Below are 22712 nucleotides of genomic sequence, written 5' to 3'. Positions count from 1 at the left end.
CTTATCGCATTTTCTGTTTTGTTGAAACCACATATTTTCATTATGAAGAAAACACGAAAAAACGTAACCATGGTCAAAGAGAAACCAAATAAAGTCACCAACAATGCAGTTTTTATTTCTTCCTCAAGTCAGCTGATCTGGCTAATCTATTATTTTCTTTAAATTAATTTGGTTCAATTCAATTGTCTCGCAAAGCTTAAATCTGCAATAAGTTTAATTTTTTTGGTAACATGCGCAAAGTACGCCTAACTGATAATATTCTGTAGCTACAGTGATAAAAACTTGATCACAAATGAACCAGTGTAGTCTTGTGAAGAGCAAAGAGGTTCTGTAGGGGCTACCATTGACATAGTTGTTACACGCGTTAGTTAACACAAGTGTCTGTATATTATAGGAATGAGGCAAGCCGTGGGACATAGTTAAGCCAATAAACTACAGAGTTTTCGCTCTAGCTGTCAGAGAATGACGTTTTGCGCGAAGTAGGAAGCTTCGCCTCACGGTAATTCTTAATTACACGACCACGTTGCTTCTACAACAATTTTTTTTTGCCTCAAACATATTGCAAACCAATCATTTCCTTATTTACAGTCGACTGAGCGCGATTACTTTGTTACTACGAATACGTTACTATGGTCCAACAATGGTTGTAAGACCCCATAAATTGTTAGAAATGTTAAGGAAATCTAACCACTACTTACAGTGTTGAATTACCCAGAAAACAAGCAAGAGAAATGAACGTACTTATTCTTGATGTTAAAACCAAACATTACTTCCAGACTTGCAAGAAAAATATATAACAGCCAACAGGGAGAGATGCGAATCGAACTACGGCAGATTTAGAATTACCCGAGATACACCTTACTTTGTTTGTCAACTGTTGTATTCGCTCTCATGCGTTCCCAAGGAAAAAAATTTTCCATAAACTTGAGGAAACTGTAAGTTGTACTGAGAGACTAGAAAAAAACAACAACTGGACGAAATATAATATAATTGTAAAAGGTTAATTAGAAAAATTAAGAATTTTAAACCAGCCAGTGGAGTATGGAAAGGCAATGAAAATTTCGCCACTTGGTCCTTGTTAATAAGGAGAAAATCTTAAAATGATCCATACAAGATTATCATATTTATGTAATATATATATATATATTTATACTATACAGCTAGGACAACTTTCCTAGGAAATAATTTCATCTGAACTAGATAACTTCTTTTAAACATTCCAACTGGAAAGATAAATCTCAGCATTTTAGCATTTTACCCACATATTTAGTTTTGTTTTTGCAAAAGAGCACTTTTGAGTAAAGTTTCTTAACATTAGGGCAGATCCTTGTGTTGAAGCAATACATTCGGACGGTTAGAACCGCTTAAATTTACGTGACCTGTTAAGACGCGGGAAAATGCCTGACTAAGTCACGGTCAGTTTAGTTGCTTTTTGATTGGTCAAAAAGTCAATGTAGAAAAAGTAGAACCAGCAGAACCCGCACAATTTCGGATTAATTTTGACACTATTTAAAACTCGCTCTAGTAACAGTAATATTACGTTTTTAAAATTATATTGTGTCTAATAAGTGCTCATAATCTTAATAACTTATTTTTACCCTTGAGTTTGTTTTTTAAAGCAAATTTGAATACCCTTATAGTTTATGTCTTTAGTTTAGAGTCGCCTGATTGTGTGAAATAACGTGTCAATTCCTTTGAATCGCCGAAAATTCCTCCTAACAATGACTGTCTTGACGAAAAGAACAACGAAAGACACATTTTGACAATGCCTTCACGAGCTAAGTTTTGGCTCCGTTTTAAAGCGAAGCTTGCTGAAAAACCAGCGTGGTCAAGTACAGCTTTATTCCGAAATTTCTTTCGATGAAAATTAAGCTTATGATTGAAATTTTACAGAATGCTTCGTTTTTAAAAACAGAACCAAACTTCATCTTAAAACTGTGTTATGTCGTAAACTTGACTTGTGATGTACACTCTGGATCAGACAAGTGTCCTACTCTGATTTTGTCCGGCAAGTGTCAGTTTGATGACAGGCTATTGTACGATCACGTGACTGTCTCCTGCACACAGTAAATTTTCACGTGGTCACACGATGCACACGACGAGGACTCCACAGAGTTAAAGTAATTTTTTAATCTCACTTCCTGTAATGTTGGACGTCTTCTACTCTGTAATGGCCTTGTACTTTCATCTGTAAAACGCAAACAACATTTATTAGCAAGTAATTTGGAGGGTTCATTTCTCGATCCTTAATTTTACTCAGTAACACCTGAATGTTGTGATTACATCTTGTTGTTATAGCCAGAGAAGTTTTTATTGCGAACTTTGATTTTAAGATCTTCTTATTGCAGTGAGTTATTAATCAATGTTTTAAGCTCAACGACCCTAATTACTTGTACTTTTAAAGCGCTTTTCGATTGAGTGTCGTAATTCAACAACAAAACTTATCACGATGTCCAATTAGAAGAAAGAAAAAATACCATAAACAGCCAATTAGATCTCGAAGTGAAAACAAGCATTCTGTCTAAAGCGCGGGAAAACGTGGGTGACCTAGTTGTGATTGGTTTTAGTTTGCATTTGATTGGTTGAGAGAGTGACGCGATTTTTCTGGACCAATCACAGAATGACGTAAAGCAAAAAGAAAGCAACGCCGAATTAATTTCGACACTCAATTGAAAATTGCTCTGATAAATCGAATCACTTTAGTTATGTTCTAGGGTTTTTAGGTCATTAGTCAACAGGGTCATAGTTTACAGGGTTTCACTATGGATTTGGGATATCTCGTAGGTAGGTTTTATCGGTTGAAATTCAGTTTTTAATACTTCAGTCAAATTGTAACAATTTAGTATTTGCAGTTGAGTAGTGGTTACTATTAGGGTTAGTAATTATATAAAGGATTAGGGAAAGCGAGGTATTTACCTACCTACGAGGCATGCCATTTAGTGACAACCCCTCAGTAAGTGCACGAAGGAATCGTCTATCAAAAAAGCGTTTACAAATTGACATTTATTTCTGATGAATACTGGTAGTTTGTAAGATTCTTTCTGTCTTATCTCTGTAAGCAGTTTACAAAATGATTTTAATAAGCAAAAGATACCTTTTAAATCCCTTACGACTTTAAACTTTGGACAACATAGTAGTTAAATTTAAAAATAATAATAATAATAAGTTTAGAGGTTGTAAGGCTATGGCAAATGCTTAAGAGAATTGTGATGGTGGTTTCAACGAGAGGGTGTCTTATTTCATGATTCAAATGCAGTTTATTTTACTAAAGGATACCAATCCATCTTTAAATCGAAATTGAAAGGGCTTTAACTTATTTAATGATCAACTGGATGCACTTTACTATGCACGAGGAACTTAAATGGAGGAAATAATTGAGTATTTTTTACACGAATAGCGACATTTTTTTAAATTTACGTATTTGCTTTCATGAGGGGAGTGGTTTTGCGTAGTTCATGTGAAGACTTAGAGTATGCTACAGATACGTTAGGAGTCAACGTGTAAGGTCGGTATTGGTGAAAGTGAATCCGCGAGTTGCTAAATGGAACAATGGGTTGGATGAAGTGCGGACTAATGATTCGTTCTCGAACTTGCAATTCAAATTTCAGCTGGAGTGTTCAGAGAGAAACTAGGTACATGTAGTCAAAAGCTTCCAGAACAAGAAGTGGCCTGAGTTATACTTTAGGAACCATATTGAATTGTGGCTAATGCAAGGGTTGGTTTTACTGTGGCACCAAGAAAATCAATGGAGAGAAGCGAAAGGTAGAAATTGAAGGACTGACCTATCTAAACGGGTCGACCTTGCATCCTACATAGTCCTTTAGGTGGTGTCTGCCGGAAGAAGAAGAAAACAAGATTCGAAAGAGATGAAGCAAGATTGGTTAGGTGCAAAGGACAGGTTAAGAGAAAGACATCAAGACTGGATTGTTAGAACCCTTCTGAATAACCATTGTAAGATTCTATATGACGCATTATCAACCGGTGTTGTTAAGATTGCATTGGGAGAGCTAGCCGGACGAAAATGAATCAGTAACGGACTAAGGCCAGTGTTTGCTTTTTTACGTTAGCACCCTCGGGTGTTAGCACATCAATAGTTGAGATGATATGAGGTTTCAGTAGTTTGTGAAGGATATAGCTAAGATGAAGATACAAACTCAGTAGCTGTGGCTTTTCTTTTGTAAATCGGTGTCCTGAATTGAAAGTTCATGCGCGCCAGCATGCCTTCTCAAGGAAGGAAAATAATGGTAAAAAACAACGGTGAACAAAGAAAAAGGAAAGGAACTATGGCGCTAACACAGTTTTTACAGTAGACTGAAAGAACAAAAATAGAAAGGAAGGAAGAGAATAGAAGGTAAACGAAAAGATAAGAGGAGAAAATTGGTGGAAAGAAGAGTTGAGACTACAGGAGCCAAGCAGAAAAGGAGATAGAAAGATAAGGAGAAGGAAAGGAAAGAACATAAAAGAGGGAGAGAGAAGAGGATTGCAGGACACTGACCTTTGGGGATCCTGCAGTATGAAAGACAGATAGATATTGCTTTCTAAGAAGTTCCAGACGAGCATGCCCTGAAAGACCACAACAAGATGGAGCGACAAATTAACAGGCTCGAGAAAGAAGCAAAGAAGTGTGCGAGGGGGTTACCTCGGGGAAAGATTCCGCGATTCTCCCTAAAACTCAAAGGTAAAGTACGTTGGCTTGATGTTTTCTCTTGGTGTAGGCTCGGAGTTGCTCGAAGGACACGTACCTAGTGCGGAGTCTGGGGATGAACCTTCGTCTTCGTCCCGATGACTAAACTCTGAAATAGAAAGGAAAGAAGATCAGACCTTAATGCAAGCATGTGACGCCTTTGGAAATTATGGAATGCATCTAAGGTTGGTTGTGAAACACGTGGCAAGAGTAGCGCTTAATCTCGTCCAATGAAAGCCAATCAGTGGTAACGCGTCGTTGTTAGTGTTACAAATCTGTGGTGTTTTCGCTACTCCAATCAAGTGTCTCAAAATCAATAAGCATTCTCGTCGATTAGCGATTTCTGCCGGCTGCGTACCATGCAGCAATTTGAAAAGTGTTTTTGTCACATACCTGAGCCCTTGTCGAGATTGACAGCAACCATTTTCCTTGAATAAAAGAGAAAGAGCATGCATAAGTGTAAAGGAAAGCTATATAGTAAACATGTTGTCCTGATAGGTCACGATATGTTTGTTGATGCTAAACGAAAAGATCTCTTATTGGAAAGTACACAACATCCGTATTTTGCATAAAGGAAACATTAGCTTATTATTGTTGTTGCTGTTGTTGTTGTTTTTTAACATTTTAATTCTAAGCTCTTTTTGGTGTCGTCAATCAAATTATATCTGGATCGTTTTTAAAAGACGGAAAGCTATGAAACGAAGCAGCCAGTTCTAATCCCTTTGTGAATGAAGTGAACTGGTATGAAGTTGACAGTTAGTGTTTATCATGGTTTGATGGAAAGACCATGCGAGTGATCCAGCATATGACATGCATTTCTTTCTTCTCCGATTGTACTTGTGGTAGGTGATACTCACTTTGCGGGTCCTGGGGTTTTGATCTTTTCAACTGGTGAGTTTGGCTCCTGGAACCGTGGATTACTCATTGGAAATGAAATACGCTTCTTCTTTTCTTCATGAATCCTAAAAAGAAATTTTTGTTTTAAGTGCACGTCTGAATTCAGGAACACGTAATTTTTTTGTCGGAGTGGTGTTGGTGGTTGAGAGCTTGACAGAAACATGAGGAGTTTACAAGGACAGAATCTGGCTGCTCGTATCAGTTACAAGGTTCTTACTCCAAACGGTTTTTCATTCACACGATCACATGCAAACTGAATTGGTTTTCTCAGTATGTTCGTTCTTTCTTACCCCTCAATCGGAGAATTCGAAACAAAAACATTTTGTACGAAAATTTCCAATTAATTTTCAACTGATGACAAACTCTAACAGCCGCTTAAGTGATCAATTATTTAATTGACCAATACCTGACCTGTTGACTGCGTGAATGTCCTCCATTGTGTACATTCTAAGATTTGTTTGACATTATAACGAGGAAAAGGGAATGAAAAATGTAGCAGAAGAGAAATCACTCCCTAAGAGACGTCGAGTGCTACGACACTAGATCTGTTAGAACTTATAAGGCCACAATAGTTTTCGCTCTGTAGAGCTGTTGCACAACTATGATGTATATACTATTTCGTGGGAGGGATGGAGCCTCATGGTTAAAATTCAAACAAACATGAGAATGTTACTGACCTCTTTCTATCCAATTTTAATCGATAAAAACCCCTCAGAAAGGCTAAAATGATGACTAACACCAAAGCAGTGCCGACACTGTATACAACCGCATCGTAATTCTTTCTCACTTCCTTTTGATACGCTGGCTTCGGTTGTGGTAATGCTAAATAAAAACCAATTTGACTCCATTTATCATGATACTGTCGTTAGCTGTTTAATGGCAGAATTGGACTGTAAATTATAGATGGGTCAAAAAAGTCTCTTTTTTTAACTGGCGATTTCGTAAGTTTAGGGTTTAAAATTATGAATCTCAATTATGGAAATGCGTTTTAACGGCTGGGGTCTCACACAGTGCCTTGATGGAATCAGGATATTTCATCATCACACATTACTATCTTTTCATACCAGATCGAGAGGGGAGAGTCACGTGCTTTGTTTGCCTTCCCCCCTTTAGATACGCCTTGATGTCAAGTACATTATGTCATGCATTAAAATTTGGTTAAGTTTTCTATCGCATATCTGTGTTGAAATAAGAAAGAAAATTCTTTCTAGAAACTCATCAGCCTTTACCTCGTACTTTCCAGACGGAGATGTTTATCGTTCGATAGCATATTTTTCATACCTGTAAAGTGTGGGTTTGAGAAATCGCTGTCCTTATATTTACAGTCCTCAAAAGGTCCGGTGGACTTCAAGTAGGCGCGCAACTGAAATCTAGAAGCGCGACAACAGAATGTTTACGATCACGGTGTTTTGTAATGAGTGGTTTTCACGAAGACACAAGCTTAACCGCTTTGGCACACAAATAAAATCCAGAAAAGAGCTCTTCATCCACTTGTATCGACCAAATTAAAATTTGAAGGGTTGGCTTTTTATCTTAGAGGAAAGTAGTGGGAACCTGGCGGAAAGATGCCCTTAACCAAGATTCTGATGTTATAATAAAAATAACATGAAAGAAGTTCTTCTTCAAGATCAATATTAATAAAGACAAAAGTATGGAATGTTACCTGTATTTCTTGCCTGGTCCTAACGGTCCGTTACAGAAATCTTTATTTCCCCGTCTGTTTTCACAATTTTTGTCCACGCCAATTTCCACCTCAAGCGGTCTAGATTTTTCGATAGACGGTGTGGACGGTATCACTTTGGTAATGTACCGATTTAATGCCTGGTCTTCCTCTGCGGATTGGCTCACTTTATACCACGAGAGTGGTTCTCTTTCACTGATTTCATCATCTAAAAGAGAATTTTCCTGAGTGAGTAAATTATGGATTGGTGGGTTCTGAGAGTAAAGAACTGGTGTTACTGACCCAAGTAAGCTCTGCCAACTCAGCGAAACGAAACACAAAGGGTACCTCACACCAATTTCTCCTTCGGTTTCAATTGTACGAATGTAAACTGGTTAAGCCCTCGGTGATTGACTAAGCAACCTCTGATCATTGGCAGTGGCCCCTTCGTTTGTTGTGAGCTGAATTGAGGAGAATCGGGAATTCGAACAGGACAGATCACTTGGTGACGCGAATTAACGGAGAAAGATAAAGTACTTACACTCGCTGTTGTCGTCGACATATTCTTGAACTATGATGCCGTATTTAGCGATGTTGCTTCGTGCCATGTCCTTCAAGTCAAAGCGAATTGTCATGGTCGTGTCCGTTGTTTCGATTAAAATGAGAGGGGACCGGAGTGGAAGGAATACCAGTACAGAGAGTCGAGCCTGCCGTTTGGCCTTCAGCGGAGGTTTGCCGTAATCTGACACTGACACTGTTATGTTAAACAGACGAAGATTCTGCGATTTTAAATTTTTTCGTTCGCTCGTCGAAACAGCTCCACTCCTATTGTGAGAAAAATAAACACTTGTTAACAAATAGAAACAAAATCGATATCGTAAACTGTCCCGGTAAGGCATGGATCCCGCTAAGAACGTCAAGCTTGAGGAGAGCGTTTTTCGGTAACAGAAAATGACTCAGAGTGAGTTTAACTTTTCCCTCTTAGGTTTGTGTAAATAGTAGTCACCCACAACATTGCATCTCAGGTCTTCCCTTTCTCACCATGGTCCAATTTTCCAAACCGCTTTGTGTCGCTCGGCCATGGAACACTAACAGTTGTAGTGAAAGGATCGAAGCTTTAACCGTCTTTTTAAATCCGATGGAAACATTGTCAAACCGTGTTTAAACTCTTCTAGACAGTGACACTCACTTTTGGTCTATACGAAAATAGCTGTAACTGCCGCTGACTATAAAGTATTCCAGCTCAGCATTTTTCCCAGAGTCCTTATCGAATGCTGCGACCCGGGCGACCACAGTCTTAGGCTCTGGTGTCTCTGTTAGAAGTTTTTTGTAACGTTGTTCATAGAACACAGGTCTGTTGTCATTCTCGTCTTTCACCAAGATTCGAACGAGAACGGTGTCGACAGGGTTTGCTGTTCTGGAGTCTAAAAAATCAGAGAAAGTTTGTTTCTGGAGTTGTTAAAGAGAAAATTAAGATTAATCAAAGGTTACTCAATAAAAAGGTGATTTTTTTAAATAAAGTAATACAATTCAAAGAAACTGCAGCCTTTGAGAGGTTTGGTTGCTCCCGCCCAGGGACCAAGTCGATTAAAGCTGGCTGACTACAACCTTTGACACACCGTATGGTGGCGATTATCGTGCGCAAAGTAAGAGGAGTAAGACAACAGGTAGTCACTCTATTGAAGGTTATACCTTGTATCTAAGAGAAGGGCGACGGGCCAAGTCAGGGCAATGCACATGAAATAGAGAAGAGAATGCAGCCTTGTGAACGTGTATCGACTTACCTGTAGCTCCGACGTAAAACGTATACCTATTCCGATCTTCAAAGTCTAGAGGTTTCAGTAGTTTAATAACACCTGTTTGAGAAAAAACCTTGAAGTGGTCATCAATTTCTGGGTCGCGAATCTCGGACAGGAAGTAATTTACTTTACTTGCGGGATTACATCTGCCATTTTTAGCAGTCACACGCAGAATATTTGATCCTATGGGAATACTTTCGTTGACATCTGCCAAGTAGATAGCTTTTGGAAATTCCAGTTTTTTCGTGCATGGAGGGTGAATGGAGCGACGAACTTTCAAGTAGATGAACGTTGGCCTGGAGATCAGAAAGGGTACTCCGTGATCCATGGCAAAGATAGTCAAGTTGTAGAAATCTGACGCCTGGGTTGTTAGCCTCTGTTGTAGCTTTAAAACGCCATTATTATCGTCTAGTTCAAACGTGCCGTTAGAGTTTCCGTGGTCTATCCTGTAGTGTATTTGGCCATTTGTTCCAGAGTCGGCATCCGTCGCAGTTACTCGAAGTATTTCCGAATCCACCGTGGCGTTTTCGCTGATGACTTCTTGGTACGAGTCAAGAACAAAGCGAGGTGCGTTGTCATTGACATCCAATACACGAACGACGACGTCGGACTTGTCTGTAATATGAATAAGAGCTAAGCTATTAATTTTATCAAATGAGAAAAGTTGAGGAGGATCTCGGTGGGGGAGAGGGGGAGAGGGGAGTCACATGATTTATAGGGAAAACACAGGGGGGGGGGGGAGATCAGTCGTCGCCAACAGAGTATAAGAGGGGGGACTATAGAAAAATGACTGCCAATTAACTGCGAATGAAGAAGGGGATCATAAGAATATTACAGAGCCTTATGGGGGGGGGGATCATAAGAATATTACAGAGCCTTATGGGATATCAGGTAAATTTCATCGGACACAACCAAAAACCTCCGACCCACCCCCAGGCGATAAATTGTGACCGGTCGCTGAGAGATGGGAACTAGATAACACATTTAAGGAATTTATTAAAAAGATGATAGGCAGTTCTTACAAAGGAAAATTTAATTTCAACCAAAATTTACCAGATTCATAGCGGCCACTTTCGTCTCGTCTCTCCATGTCCTTTGCAAATATTGCCAATCTAACGAGAAAGAAAAGGAACCATATAAGGAATAAGGATAATTTGTAAGTCTCGTCAACTGCACTACAACGTGTGTATTTATGACGTAATCACTGGTGGACCCTACTGAACAATTTTCTTTTGAGTTATAATCAAGTTTTGATGCAAGGTGTGCTCTGATTGGTCAAGGCACTCGGCTACACTCTCTTTTGTTGTAAAACATACAGAAAATGGTAACGCACTCAGGAAGAAATGTAAGACTCTGGAATATTTCCCTTGTTTCTTCCAACACTTCTTTCGTGTTCTAATCGTTTCCTGGGTGTTTACAAAAGATCAGTGCACAGTTGAGGCTTCTTTATTCGATAAATGATAGTCACCTGTATTCTTTGACTTTCTCGTAATCCATGGCTACCTGCGTTGTTATTAGCCCTGTGTGTTTACCGATCTTAAAATAACGATTACCATCTGCATTTCCAATAGAGTAAACAACACGTTTGGACTTCCTGTCCAGTCTTTGCTCTTCGAGCTTCTCGCGTTTCACCCCTGAGACGGCGCGAACAGCAAGAATCGTAGCACCGATGGGCGTGTTCTCTGCTATAGTCACGTGATACCTCTCCAGATCAAACTTTACTTTGTGTTTCTTTATCTCCTCGATCGTGATATATACTTTTGCTACATGCACTGATCGTTTTGGAGGCGTCCCCTTGTCGCTCACAATGATTGTTAAGCTACCATTTAGACCTCCGCGAGTTAATAACGACTGTCGTGTCTTGACAACACCTTCCTTGTCGATACTGAAGTAAGAAACGTTCCCAGCAATGATTGTAAAGTTGAGCTCTCCATTTTTCCCGTAATCATAGTCTCTCGCTAAAACCTTTATCACTGAGTTTCCTGCTTTCAAAGCTTCCGAAACTTTGACTTTATACTCTGGAATCTCAAAGAAAGGCCTGTATTCGTTCACACCTAGAACATGCACTTTTACGGTTGTAATTGTCTTGTGCGCTCCGTTCCTCGCCGCCACGATAAGCGTGTAGCTGTTCGCGCGATCCACTCTGACTTTCTGGTTCAGTAAAATCGTTCCACTCTCTGGCAATATCCGAAATAAAGACTGGTGATTAAGCAAGTAGAAGCGCATGCGCGCATTCTCTCCAATGTCGGCGTCAGTTGCATTGATTCTGAAGACTTCAGATCCAGAGGAAAGGTTACTTAATATTGTCACTGAGTAATTGGTATGTGAAAATACAGGTGCATTGTCGTTTTTATCTGTTACATTGATCGAAAGCACTCTGGTGCTTGTTTTGTTTTCGTCGATGTTTACTGCTAAGATTGTTAAGTTGTACCAAGAGATTTTTTCCCGGTCTAGTCTCCTGATTGCCACTAAGGACGCGCTTTGACCGAGAGGATGGGGTCTGAGTTCGAACGCATTTCCAGTGTTCCCTAAAGGAAAAATGAACAGGTCAACGTCTCTATGAATTAATTTCCTGACGTTTATATGAATTAATTTTGTTACCTGCATTTAAAACTGTTTTCATTGATACCATTTTTACGACTATTACCCATGAGAAAGAACCAACTGAGAGCTCACTGAAGACTGACAACACAATAAATCCTATCATGAGGTGAATTTACAGTTACAACAAAGACAGGCTCAACTCGATCATATTTATCGCATGCTAGACTGCGCAATATAAGAAATAAGGCTCAACTCGGGAGCCGAACCTAACGAACCTGTTAAAATGGAATATTTTATGGAAGCATTCGGATTTTGACGGCTCTTTGCATGGCCGTGAATGTTCTGGATAATTTGACCCCTCTGATTGTTTTCTGTGACCTCAATCACCCTTGGTAATTCGTCGCTGAAAACCGGAGCAGCATCTGAAGAAGAAAATGATATAGAACTGTTAAATATTTCATGAGCCTTCCTTTCCAACTCAGTAAAATTCGAAGGTTTATTCTCCATTAGGCCTTGTGCTTGATTTTGAGCTATGGAATCACTTTGCTATTTTATACCTGCATCTCTGATCAACAAACACAGTTAAATACTACTAATAAGTGATACCCCAGTAGAGGTAGACGAAAAATTCAGCTATATGTGATTCTTATACATAGAGTATGTATTCTGCGTCATGCTTAATACTAAGCTGTTGTAACAATAATAATGATAATAATAATAATAATAATTATGAGCGAAGAGAGTTGGTGGTATGTGACTGCAAATTCTCTCAGGTATTGTTAGTATAGATTATTATTTTCAGTAATTCAATCTATGTTGGTATTTTATTCAAATTCATTTTTACTGGGAAATGTAAGTGACATAAGGAACGTGGTTTAAAGTACGAAAAAAAACGGATGCGCCTTTCTCATCCCCCTAAAGGCGTTTAGATATTAAGTATAGACTCAAGTGTTTCTCAAATTATGACCACAATTTTATGTCCGACAGTTTAGATTAACGAAAGAAAGAGGATGTTTGCAGCCATTACAATCACGGGAAAAATTTCTTTGTTCTTTCATTGGGTATCACCTTTTCATTGCATTCTTTTTAACCTTATGACATTAGTCTTAAAAAGTCTAAACATCAAAGATATTTTTAACAATGGATGGCGAGACTAGTTTATTCTCCGTAATAAATTTATCTCTCTGTCTCGACTATTTGGCATTAATTAGACAAGGAGTACTTGTATGACTTACCAAACCATGTGTATGGAGTGATGGAAATTGTGAAGATACTAGGAGTCGAAGGTTTTGTTGTTTTAATTCTACATGATGTTGGTGGTACGTAGCAACGGACCATGAAGCACGTCTTTTCGAGAAGAAAAGCCACGTGACCTGCCCGCCTGTTGCACGCTCTGCGCACGCAGCTTTCTACACTTCCCACTTCTTTCAATGAGGTGAACACTCCCGCTTCGATGTCCTTAGCAAACGACGCATTGTACGAAGTATTTCCAGCGATGCAGATAACTGTGGAATGTGGGTCATCTAATGAAGGAAGATGGAAATACAGGTATTATATCCCAGTCTTACAGGAAGTGCCGATGTTATTTCTTAGTATTTTCCTTCACAAGCGTCACATTACAAGAAGTATTGCCTGCAATTCAATTAACTGGGGAATGTAGGCGATCTAATTGTGAAACAAGGATGTACGGATGTTATTTCCCAGGGTTACTGGAATTACGGATGTTATTTCTCAGTGATGAAACATTATACGAGGTGTTGCCTGTTACTCAGATAGCTGTGGGATGAGGATCATCAAAAGAGAAGAGATAACGAAATATTTTATTCTCCAGAGTTGCGGAGAACACGGATGTCGTTTATCAGAGATACGCAAGTGCTTCTTACTTTTGAGACACAATCCTGCACAATGGATTGCCTGGCACAAACACTGAAGTCTGCACCAAAGGTAAGTTAAGTTTTGTTTTAATTTTAACATAGAGATTTGAAAGTCTAGTAACTATCCCATCATCCATTTTGACCTCTATTTATCAAGTGACACCCTTCATGTTCATAACACTTTCACTGCAATATTGGACCAACGTTGGAATACCCCGCACAATATCTGTCTGCCATCCAGCCATTAGATAATGAAAATAGACAAACTATGGGCTTGAAAGTGCTATTGTTATTCAACACCATATTCTCTCATATGACATTAAAAGTAAATGTATGTTAGCTATAAAGGAGAATTATGAGGCAGATCGTGGGAGTTAAAAGTTAACCAATCAGAGCAACTGTCCATGAAATCTTGGCACCACCTGCTGTGCTTCTCTGGTAAGTTTCCCTTGAGGAACAGGGACTCCCCAAAATAAAGCAGCGATATTTTATTTCGTGTTTTTCATGCTTCTTGAAAAATATTTTAGAAAACCTAGTGCATGAAGATTATTTGGTTGATTGCAAGCATGATGAAAACAGTATATAAATCCAGCCATCCTTCAGTGTTCAATGTCAAGCAAAATCGATGTCTGAAATTTTTGCCCGTTTACATCAGTTGAAAAGGCCAAACATTGCAGATGACTGTTGTGTATACCCATTTAATTTACCAGAAGGATATAAACTAGGCTTCTAGTTCGCTTACCATTTATCTCAAGCTCTTTGTTTGAAATAAAACACAAATCTTATAATCTAAGGTATAGTAGTGGATTCTCTGCGAGGTGCAAAAAACAACATACTTACCTATGACCAGACTATCTGATATTATGACCCCGAAGTTGATAAGTAAAAATGCAACTGCGGCAATTCGTGGAAGTTCTGCCGGTCTTCTTTCCATAACTAATTGTTTTCTGAGGTAAATTGAAAACAAAAGTAGTCAGTGTTAGAGAATATTCGTTCTGTTTTAAAAACCAGCTGAAATGTTCCGCTGCTAAAAGATTGGCCGAGACATATTCGTGTCATACAGTTTGGCTCAAAAAGCTTTTTCACGCTCTTTCCCTAATTAAATTTTGTCGAGCACCTTACAGAATAACCCAATAATTTTTTATTCCAAAGAATAACAATTTTAAAATCTTAACCCTTTTTGTGAAATTATCATAACAAAACCCTGTAATTCAGCAGGAAAGGATTATATTTTTTTTCGATAGTGATTTAAATGTATTGCATGCGACTTTAAATATTTCTCTACAGTCACTACCCAGTTATGAAGTCATTCGAGAAATTGGTTCTTGAATGCGGTGAATGCAGTGCTCTTGTAATTGGATTTTCATCATACACAAAGTTGCGAACAAAAAATGGAAATATTTTCTAGAAAATATAAATTTGAACAACGTTACGTCTATATCTTTATGCAATTCCTGAGTTTATTTGCTAAAATTCAATTAAGCTATTCTGTTATTGAAAACAATCGGTACTTTTCACTCAATCCGAAAGGATAACCAATCTTGTTTGGTGGTTCCGTGATATCAAATCTTTCCAAAAATTTGTTCAGTTTGGCTGTGACGTTAATTTTTTGGAATTGCCATACTATCTTTATCCGTTATCTTCTAAGTTATTGTAACGAGTCGGCAAAAAAATTCTGGTAATATGAGATGAAGAAAGATCTGTTCTTAGTCTTGAAAATATAATACCTTCGATGCATACTTTTAAATTGTTTCCAAATGAGGCCATACTACTTTGCGCGCGGCAGTCTGACAGTAAACTGACAAACATGAAGCCATAGGCACGAACACAATTTTGTCCATGTACAAACATGGGACCGAAGAAGACCCACAACACCAACACTTGTGACTAAAATGTCACTTTAAATGTAGTTGGCGTTAGTGCATTTCATGTGATACCTAGTTTGTTATCTGAGATAAATCTTAAGACCAATTCATTTGTGTGAGGGCGGTTATAGGAGAAAGATGTTTTCGGGTTTCTGATCATTGTGACAGTCCTTGCCTCCCTAAGCTCATTTGAGCCACAGCTTCTCTCAAGTCGTTAGAACTCAGCTCTACAGCAATGGTTGTATAAACTGAGATGAAGTGATATGGAAAGATAAAAATTATGCAAAGGATCACAGGCATCCCAGAATGAAAATCGATGCCTGCTGTATGACATTTTGTGTGACAGATATGTCAGTTGTACTAACAATATTTTGACAGGCGTCCTCGCCAGCCATCTCCAGTGCGGAATATTAGAACGCCTCTTTAACTGGCGTAGTCTTCTGAGTTGCTCTGTCTCCATTGGAACCGTGATTATTCTCGGATATCAGCTGATTACTGGCGAGAAAGAGGTTTTATCTCAATTGAGCTGCCTTACGACTTCTGATTTGTCGATAGCTGTGAGTGTCGATGTGTCAATTGCAACTGATCGAGTCATTTTGTGAAAGCTACGCATATCAAAGTCAAAGTGGTTTTCAGGCTAATGGTGTATATTTGTCGGAGCAAATAGGAATCAAAACCACTTGAAAATAAGTTGCAGTTACAGCAATAATGATACGTCTTCGCGCTGTCATCTTATTGTATAGAAGCAGGGTTTTTTCTTTTATTTTCGGCGGCCATTTTCAAACCTACGCACTAGCTGGAGAAACTACCCGCGCATGTCGAAGTTATCAACACCTTATTAATGAAGCAGAAGTACCTGAAATAAACAAGTCCGATGCTTATTTTCTACTTTCGTTGCTGGCTTATTTCTCGAATTTTTTTTCCAAAAAATACTTGCCTTTTTTTCTTGTTTAATCGGGGCCGGATTTTTCTCGCTGACGGTTCCTTAGCCGTTCTAAGGTAGATCTCTTGAATCTATCCTATTTCACTTGTGAAGCAGTGCACGACTTGCTTGACCATAAAGCATTTCGTGATCGAGGTGTGCGTCAACGTAAGTGAAAATCTCAGAGAGCGCACGTAATATTTCTGCTGGTATACATTTACATTTGTTTGGTACTCTTTAACTGACACACAAATGGTCTTACGATGACACCTTAATTTTCCAGTAGAATTTTTGAAAGAGCTTTTGCGTTTAGGAATCGTGACTGATAGGATGAATGAACTACTGTCAGATTTTTACGATATCGATTCACCAATCAGAGCTGCTGGGAAACGATGAACTAGGCTGGCAAGTGCATGCGCATGGTGATCGCTCATCGTCCAGGAAACCGAAGCTATTTTATATTCTATAACAGATTACTGATGTTACGTAACGTCATTAATTTACAAAATATCAATTTCTCTTCTAAATTAATCAATCAATCCGCTAAGGAGGGCTTTTATGTTCTCAATTGAAGTAGTGTATGAGTGTTTTTGATACGGCAAGGTTAGTTTCCAAGGCGGAGAAAATATCGTAAATAAATAATCTCAGTAATAACAAAAGTGAACACTGGAAGAACTCGAACGTACTTGGATGTGCGGGTGAGCATTGAAAATGTATGAAAGTGTTACAGGGTGGTTAGACAGTTCGTGGGAAATAATCACTTATTTATATTACTCATGTCGACCGCTACTTAGACATTATCTTAAACTTGTTTCGTAAAAGAAATTAACTAAAGTTAGTGAGTAAAATTTGCGGCAATATTTGTCACAAATATAAAATATGAAGTTCAGAGACTATGTAAAAACTTCTACCGGCCCAAAACACAACAAAATGCAACAGTTCCGAAACGAAATTTGAAAGTCTGTTGGCTTAGTTTCATCACTGTAATAGTGTTATGACATGAGAATAATGTTGGCCATGTTCGTTAATTTCTATAACGTTTAGTTTTTTTAAACAATTTTTAGCATTAAAATTTGTTTTGACGATAATCAGTAGATTCAAGATATTAAGAGCAAAATTGGACAAACATTTCTTTGTTCGTGTTGTTAATCCACAGCGCCATTTTGGGTTCGATTTAATATTACTTGAGTTCTGAGTTTTGTTTTCGGTACGATGGAAAAATACCTGTTGTGGTATGGTATTGTTGGGTTAACAGATCTTGTGCGGTCAGTTGAGTTTTCCAGTGGGTGATTCAGTTGCCGCGAGCTCATTTCAATTATCTATACATCTGTCCTTCTAATTTTTATAACTGAACCGAAAGACTTGCGTTCGAAAGATATACAAGCGGAAAAAAAATTATGAAATCTTTGTAGCAATTTTTCACCCAAAAAAATGTGTCTTCTGATTTAAACATGCACCGGAAACTATAATTTCTTTAGTCACTCAGTTCTAACTCATCAAATATTACACTTCAGGTGAGGAAAATATACACTTTTTATCCGTTTTTAAAATAATTCTACCAAAAACCCATAGAACAATCCAACTAGACAACACACGTTCCTGCCCAGTAAGACTTACGCCACGGTGGTCAACCAGAGTTTCCCCAAAAAATCAAGACTAATTCCTAAGAACACGAATTTCACTGACTTGAAACGAAATCTTGGAATATCTGCTGGTAAATTACAGAGGGTTTCGTTTTGTTGTTTTGTTTCCTTTGCATTTTCTTCGTTTTGCGAAAGCTTTGGTTGTCAGTGTGAGATGCTTGATAGCGTATCGGAGTTGTGCTCTGATTTGAGTTAGCCCCTGATGTAAGGGAAGATGTAATGTAGATAAAAGGAAGACCTTCTATCTGTTTTCCCCATCAAATAAGATGTTCTAAGTGAACAGAGAGTAACACTGAAAAAGCCATAAGTCGCGTAGCTGTGAGACATTTAAATGAGATTTTTTTAAGTTCTTATAGACGGTTTCAACAGCAAAGTAAGCAATTTAAAATGTCTAAGATGAAGCTTGCCTATGTTTCAGCCCTTGCTCAGGTTCTTGTCATCGTGTCTTAGTAACAAAAAATCTAGACATCCTTACATGCACAGAGCTAACCACAATAGGATGACCCATAATGAGTGTTAATATGCTACAGTATTGTGGTCATTCGACACTTTTCTAGTGTACCGTCGCTCTCTTGACTAATCACGTATTTATAGCCACTCCGCGAGGTGCCACGAGCCGAACAACATTGGCTGCCATCCATGTGCAGCTCCCGCTGGGGAATACAGGTAGCTACAAGCCTCAGATCTTCGAACACCGTCAAGAAACTGGGAAAAGTATCTAAATTTCAGGATGGGATCTTAGCCTTCCATCCACAGGATTACTGAATGATTTCTTCACTTTGTTTCTGTATTGAATGAATAATTCAGCACTGAAGCTTATTCCAACCATTCTGTTGTTTTGTTGAGTATTCGTACTTCAGCAGTAACTATGTGCCGGGCTTACATTTCGCTTTCGACATCTTAATCACCTTCAATTTTTAATACAAAAATGTCCAAATTGAAAAACACTGCTTTAGCTGACAAAAACCCGCCAAGGCTGCTTTAAGCGTTTAAGAAACGGATCTTACAATTTATTTATTCAGTAATTTTCATGAAAGTTCCTAAAAGTTCGACAAAATCGATCAAATAGAGATTATATTCGATTATGTTATCCTCTTGTAATAACAAGGAAGGATATTTTCCCTCAAAGATAATTGTTACAATTAAAGTCAGCATCTTCGATCTTTCAAACAAACTGTTGTTATACAGGTGCTCAGTGCTATTCTTGGCGAACATCACTGAACGTCTTGAAAACGTCGGCAATGATTTTACCGTCTGCTAATATTTAAAATATACTAACCTATTTTTCACTTATTTTACTCTCTGTCTGCAAACTTTAATCGAAAACTGAAAGATTTTTCAGCATGGAAAAATTTCATTTTCGTGTGTTTTGAAATGTGTTAAGGCAAGAAATTTAAATTTCATATTTTGTTTGAGGATGATACGACATGTTTGTTGTGTTCAAAGGTTTTTCCAACCCGTTGGAATTCATATAAATCAGTTACGGTTGACTTCCTATTTCCATAAAGCCAATATACAGCAGGTGACTCCAATCTCTGCAATTATAACGTTTAGTGAATAATACGAACTAAATACGGACTAAATTTAGCCCGTGCGGTGGAAGATGCCTTAGACACATTTATCTATTAAACGACAGTTAGTTAATGTGAGGCAAAAAACTTACGTTTAATATTAGCAAGCTGCAGTTTCTTTAAACCTTTTGAACAGCAGATTCCGCAAAAGTTGCTAATCAGGCTTTCCGTAGGATCTTGATATGCATTGTTTCAGTCCTCAGCGCGGCGGTCGTTTCTTTGTGGGCTAAAATGTCTAAACAAATCTTCAGCTCCTTCTTTGTAGGAATAGATTCTTTGCAGTTTTCTACTACCCTCCAAGTCCATACACTATGTTATGACGATACATACCGTGATAACTTATCATGCCGCGCAGTACGAATGTTCCTCGCAGTAGTAATATTACAAATTTGGATTGATTCCAGCTCGTGTGGGCATAATCAAGCAATAAATTTAACATTAACAATTCGCAGTGGTCCATTGTAAAGTTGCTGGCTTTATAGAGACTCTTTCTGCAACACCCACACAAACCAAACGCCCTGGAATACTTATGACTGTAAATTTTCTTAAATGACTTCCAAGCAATTATGTCAAGAATCTTGCATAATCCGAACATTTAAGAATTCATATCTATCTAGTGTGGTATACTTCTGCCTGTGGCTTTCATTATTTTTGTAAACATTCCTAATTTACCACTCAGAGAACCTAGTTTGTAACAACTAAGTTTATGAAGACGCTGGAGTGTGCATTGGGGTTAACCTAACATTTTTGTAAAACTTGCACAGCTGAAAGACTAGGGGAGAAGAAAAAACACTTATGTGTGACGATTTCTATCAGTGATATATTTAATGACTCCTCTTAATTCAATGGGAAATCTCACGCTAGAACCATACATATTAAAAGATGTATTCTTATTAAAATTTAAGTAGCAGTCAGTCTTGCGCAATGCGCAGAGAGACAGGTGTAAATCTCAAAGCCTATTACACATATTGAATTGGATTCCCAAAATTGAGTGAGAGTGGTTTCAACTATTGAAAGCTCAAGGTGTAAGCCTAATGTCAATGCAACTGAGGAACACAAGAAAGGAAATTAATTTTTCCAAAGTGATCTTAAAAATTGCGAATGTGGAAAACAAGCACGTGACTTTCCACTCAATAAAAGAAAAACATAAAAAGAAAATTGCTACTAAAGTTGCAAAATCACAGGGAATACCTGTGTGAAAGATTATTTCTGGAACACAAATTTGAAAGGATAAATTCTAGTTTAATTAAAGGGGACTAAAACATTTTCCGCTCTCGCGATTTTCAGCATTGCCCTCAGCTAATGATGAATACGCTTTTAAGTAAGTTTTTAAGAACACCTTTAAAAACGATATTTTCACCCATAAAAATCGGAATTCCTGTAGTTATATTGTTGTTTTGACTTGTAAAACCTGGCCTGCAATATTTCATGAGTTAGCCGTGAATGGCAACCAAAGAGTCTTCGACTGAAAATAAAAGCTTTTTCGATGTTTTGTCAAAACTTCTGCGAAATAATGAGAGAAATCCTCTTTTTCTTTGGGTCGGTCTTTTCAATGTAGTTGGGTTTATTACAGTTCAGTTTTCATGCTGAGCTTAAAGTGTTCCGTGATTCATTATGATAAAATCACCTGCAGATTTGATTCTAAATGTTATTGTTTCAAATTGTCAAAAATTGTCAACTCCAAATGCTTACGTGCCTACAGTTAAATGACTTTAAACAATAGAGGAACACAAACAGCTCAACTCTGTGATCTTACCGTTTAAAAAGCTCGCCTGAGGTTGCTGTGAAAAATGCTATTTGTGCTCACGCATGTTTTCAGCGATTTCAATGAAAAGTTTCGTGGTATTTCGCTTTTAGATTTCTGACAAATGACGCTGCCAATTTAGTTGGGGTCGAACAACTTCGTGCAATATGTAATACTGGATAAGGAATTTACATGAAATTTTATATGGCTAAACTATGAAGCCAGAGTAATCAAACTCATTTCATTAGAGCAGATGAAAACAACAATCTGCAATTTAGAAAATTCTCAAGTAATTTAGTGATAAAAAAATTCAAAAATATGTCGCGTTTTGAGTTTTTATATCAGGCTGTTGAAAACACTTTCGTTTCAACTGGCCGACAATAAGTTAAATATTTATAATAATACTGTGCTATTATGAGGGAAATATTAAAATTATTACTCTCTCTTCTTGAAAAATGCAGGTAGAACTGGCACTCAATACTGCACAACTTGATCTTTTATAAAGTATTAAGAAATGTTTGCATTTTCTTTGTTATTTTGTTATTTCTGATTTGATTACAAAAGGATCGTTCCACCATCTCATGTACTTGCATGAAGACATACTTTTCGTTGTTATTAGAAAAAAGCTGTAACAATACTAAAATCACTCCAAACAGAATCCCAATAAAAAATTTCTAACTTTCCTTTGATTTGGCCTACAGGAAACGCATTCTTTTCAAATGCTTGTCATATGAAGTCGGGTACATCTTACTGCGAGACCTACCCAAGGGAGGACTTGACGAATGAAATATTTTGCAATCGATTTTCATCCCAACTGAGATTCTAGGAACATAAAGAAAACTTTATGACATTTTCAACACTTTTGTTTATCATGATTTATTAATTTTCCGTTTATGTTGTTTTGTCTTGTCTAAGAATGCCATTTTGAAAGATTTCAGCTCTTGCTTGACTGATGTCTACACTCGAGAAACTGATGACATGTTTTCATATCCTCATTCGAAAATTTTCGGAATACCATAAAGCAGAAGTTGTTACCAGTAGGATTTGAGTTAAATATCCACTACGACTTTTGACTAAATGCAAACTCATTATGAAAACGTGATTATAAGCACATCAGAATACAGGTCATTGGTTGCTTCAGAGGGCAGATATAAATGGTCTCTGTGAAATATATCATGCCGAACAAACATGTTGCTAATCACACAACCAAGAGTTGTGTAATGACTAGATAGTTAAGACAAAATTCCACAATTGGCTGTGACTCTGTTATCACCATGAGATATCCTTCAGATCTGATTAGTTTGAAGCTTGAATTGAATGAGATAACCTCAGAATTTCCCTGAGGCCAAAGCTAAAGACAACGCGGTTTTATCTAAGTTATGCTCGAAAAATGTCTAAAGTACACAACAGCAGTGTATTCCAAATTCCAAAAACAAAAACCCCACTGGTTATTATTTTGGAAGAATTGCACCTTCACTTCAGCATTATCAACCAGTCAAGTATTTTTGA

General features: G+C 37.8%; 1 protein-coding gene across 39 annotated transcripts in view; it reads right to left on the bottom strand.

The window, feature by feature from the left end:
* Positions 1–94: 94 nt before the first annotated feature.
* Positions 95–22712, bottom strand: part of LOC113679256 (cadherin EGF LAG seven-pass G-type receptor 3) — a 30202-nt gene continuing 7584 nt past the window's right edge. For 5 of the 39 annotated variants that reach the window (XM_089202730.1, XM_089202731.1, XM_089202732.1 and 2 more), the window contains 15 exons: positions 14299–14405; positions 12820–13107; positions 11860–12006; positions 10509–11568; positions 10094–10152; positions 9026–9655; positions 8431–8665; positions 7783–8066; positions 7245–7470; positions 6863–6951; positions 6259–6403; positions 5542–5646; positions 5078–5112; positions 4743–4793; positions 4291–4563 (listed from right to left, as the gene is read on the bottom strand). In XM_089202730.1, coding sequence (XP_089058856.1) covers positions 4400–4563; positions 4743–4793; positions 5078–5112; positions 5542–5646; positions 6259–6403; positions 6863–6951; positions 7245–7470; positions 7783–8066; positions 8431–8665; positions 9026–9655; positions 10094–10152; positions 10509–11568; positions 11860–12006; positions 12820–13107; positions 14299–14392 — 3612 coding nt within the window. In that variant the 5' untranslated portion in view covers positions 14393–14405 and the 3' untranslated portion in view covers positions 4291–4399. Of the gene's footprint in view, positions 2189–2920; positions 2975–3782; positions 3832–4287; positions 4564–4639; positions 4794–5077; positions 5113–5541; positions 5647–6258; positions 6404–6862; positions 6952–7244; positions 7471–7782; positions 8067–8430; positions 8666–9025; positions 9656–10093; positions 10153–10508; positions 11569–11859; positions 12007–12819; positions 13108–14298; positions 14406–15688; positions 15819–19551; positions 19910–22712 lie in introns of those variants that run through there. The other 34 variants (XM_089202739.1, XM_089202740.1, XM_089202737.1 and 31 more) reach the window with 25 other exon arrangements.

Source organism: Pocillopora damicornis, chromosome 4 (genome assembly GCF_964200805.1).
Source record: "Pocillopora damicornis chromosome 4, jaPocDami1.2, whole genome shotgun sequence".
NCBI lineage: Eukaryota > Metazoa > Cnidaria > Anthozoa > Scleractinia > Pocilloporidae > Pocillopora > Pocillopora damicornis.
The sequence above is the reverse complement of the archived record's forward strand: the minus strand, read 5'-3'. Positions and strand labels throughout refer to the sequence as shown.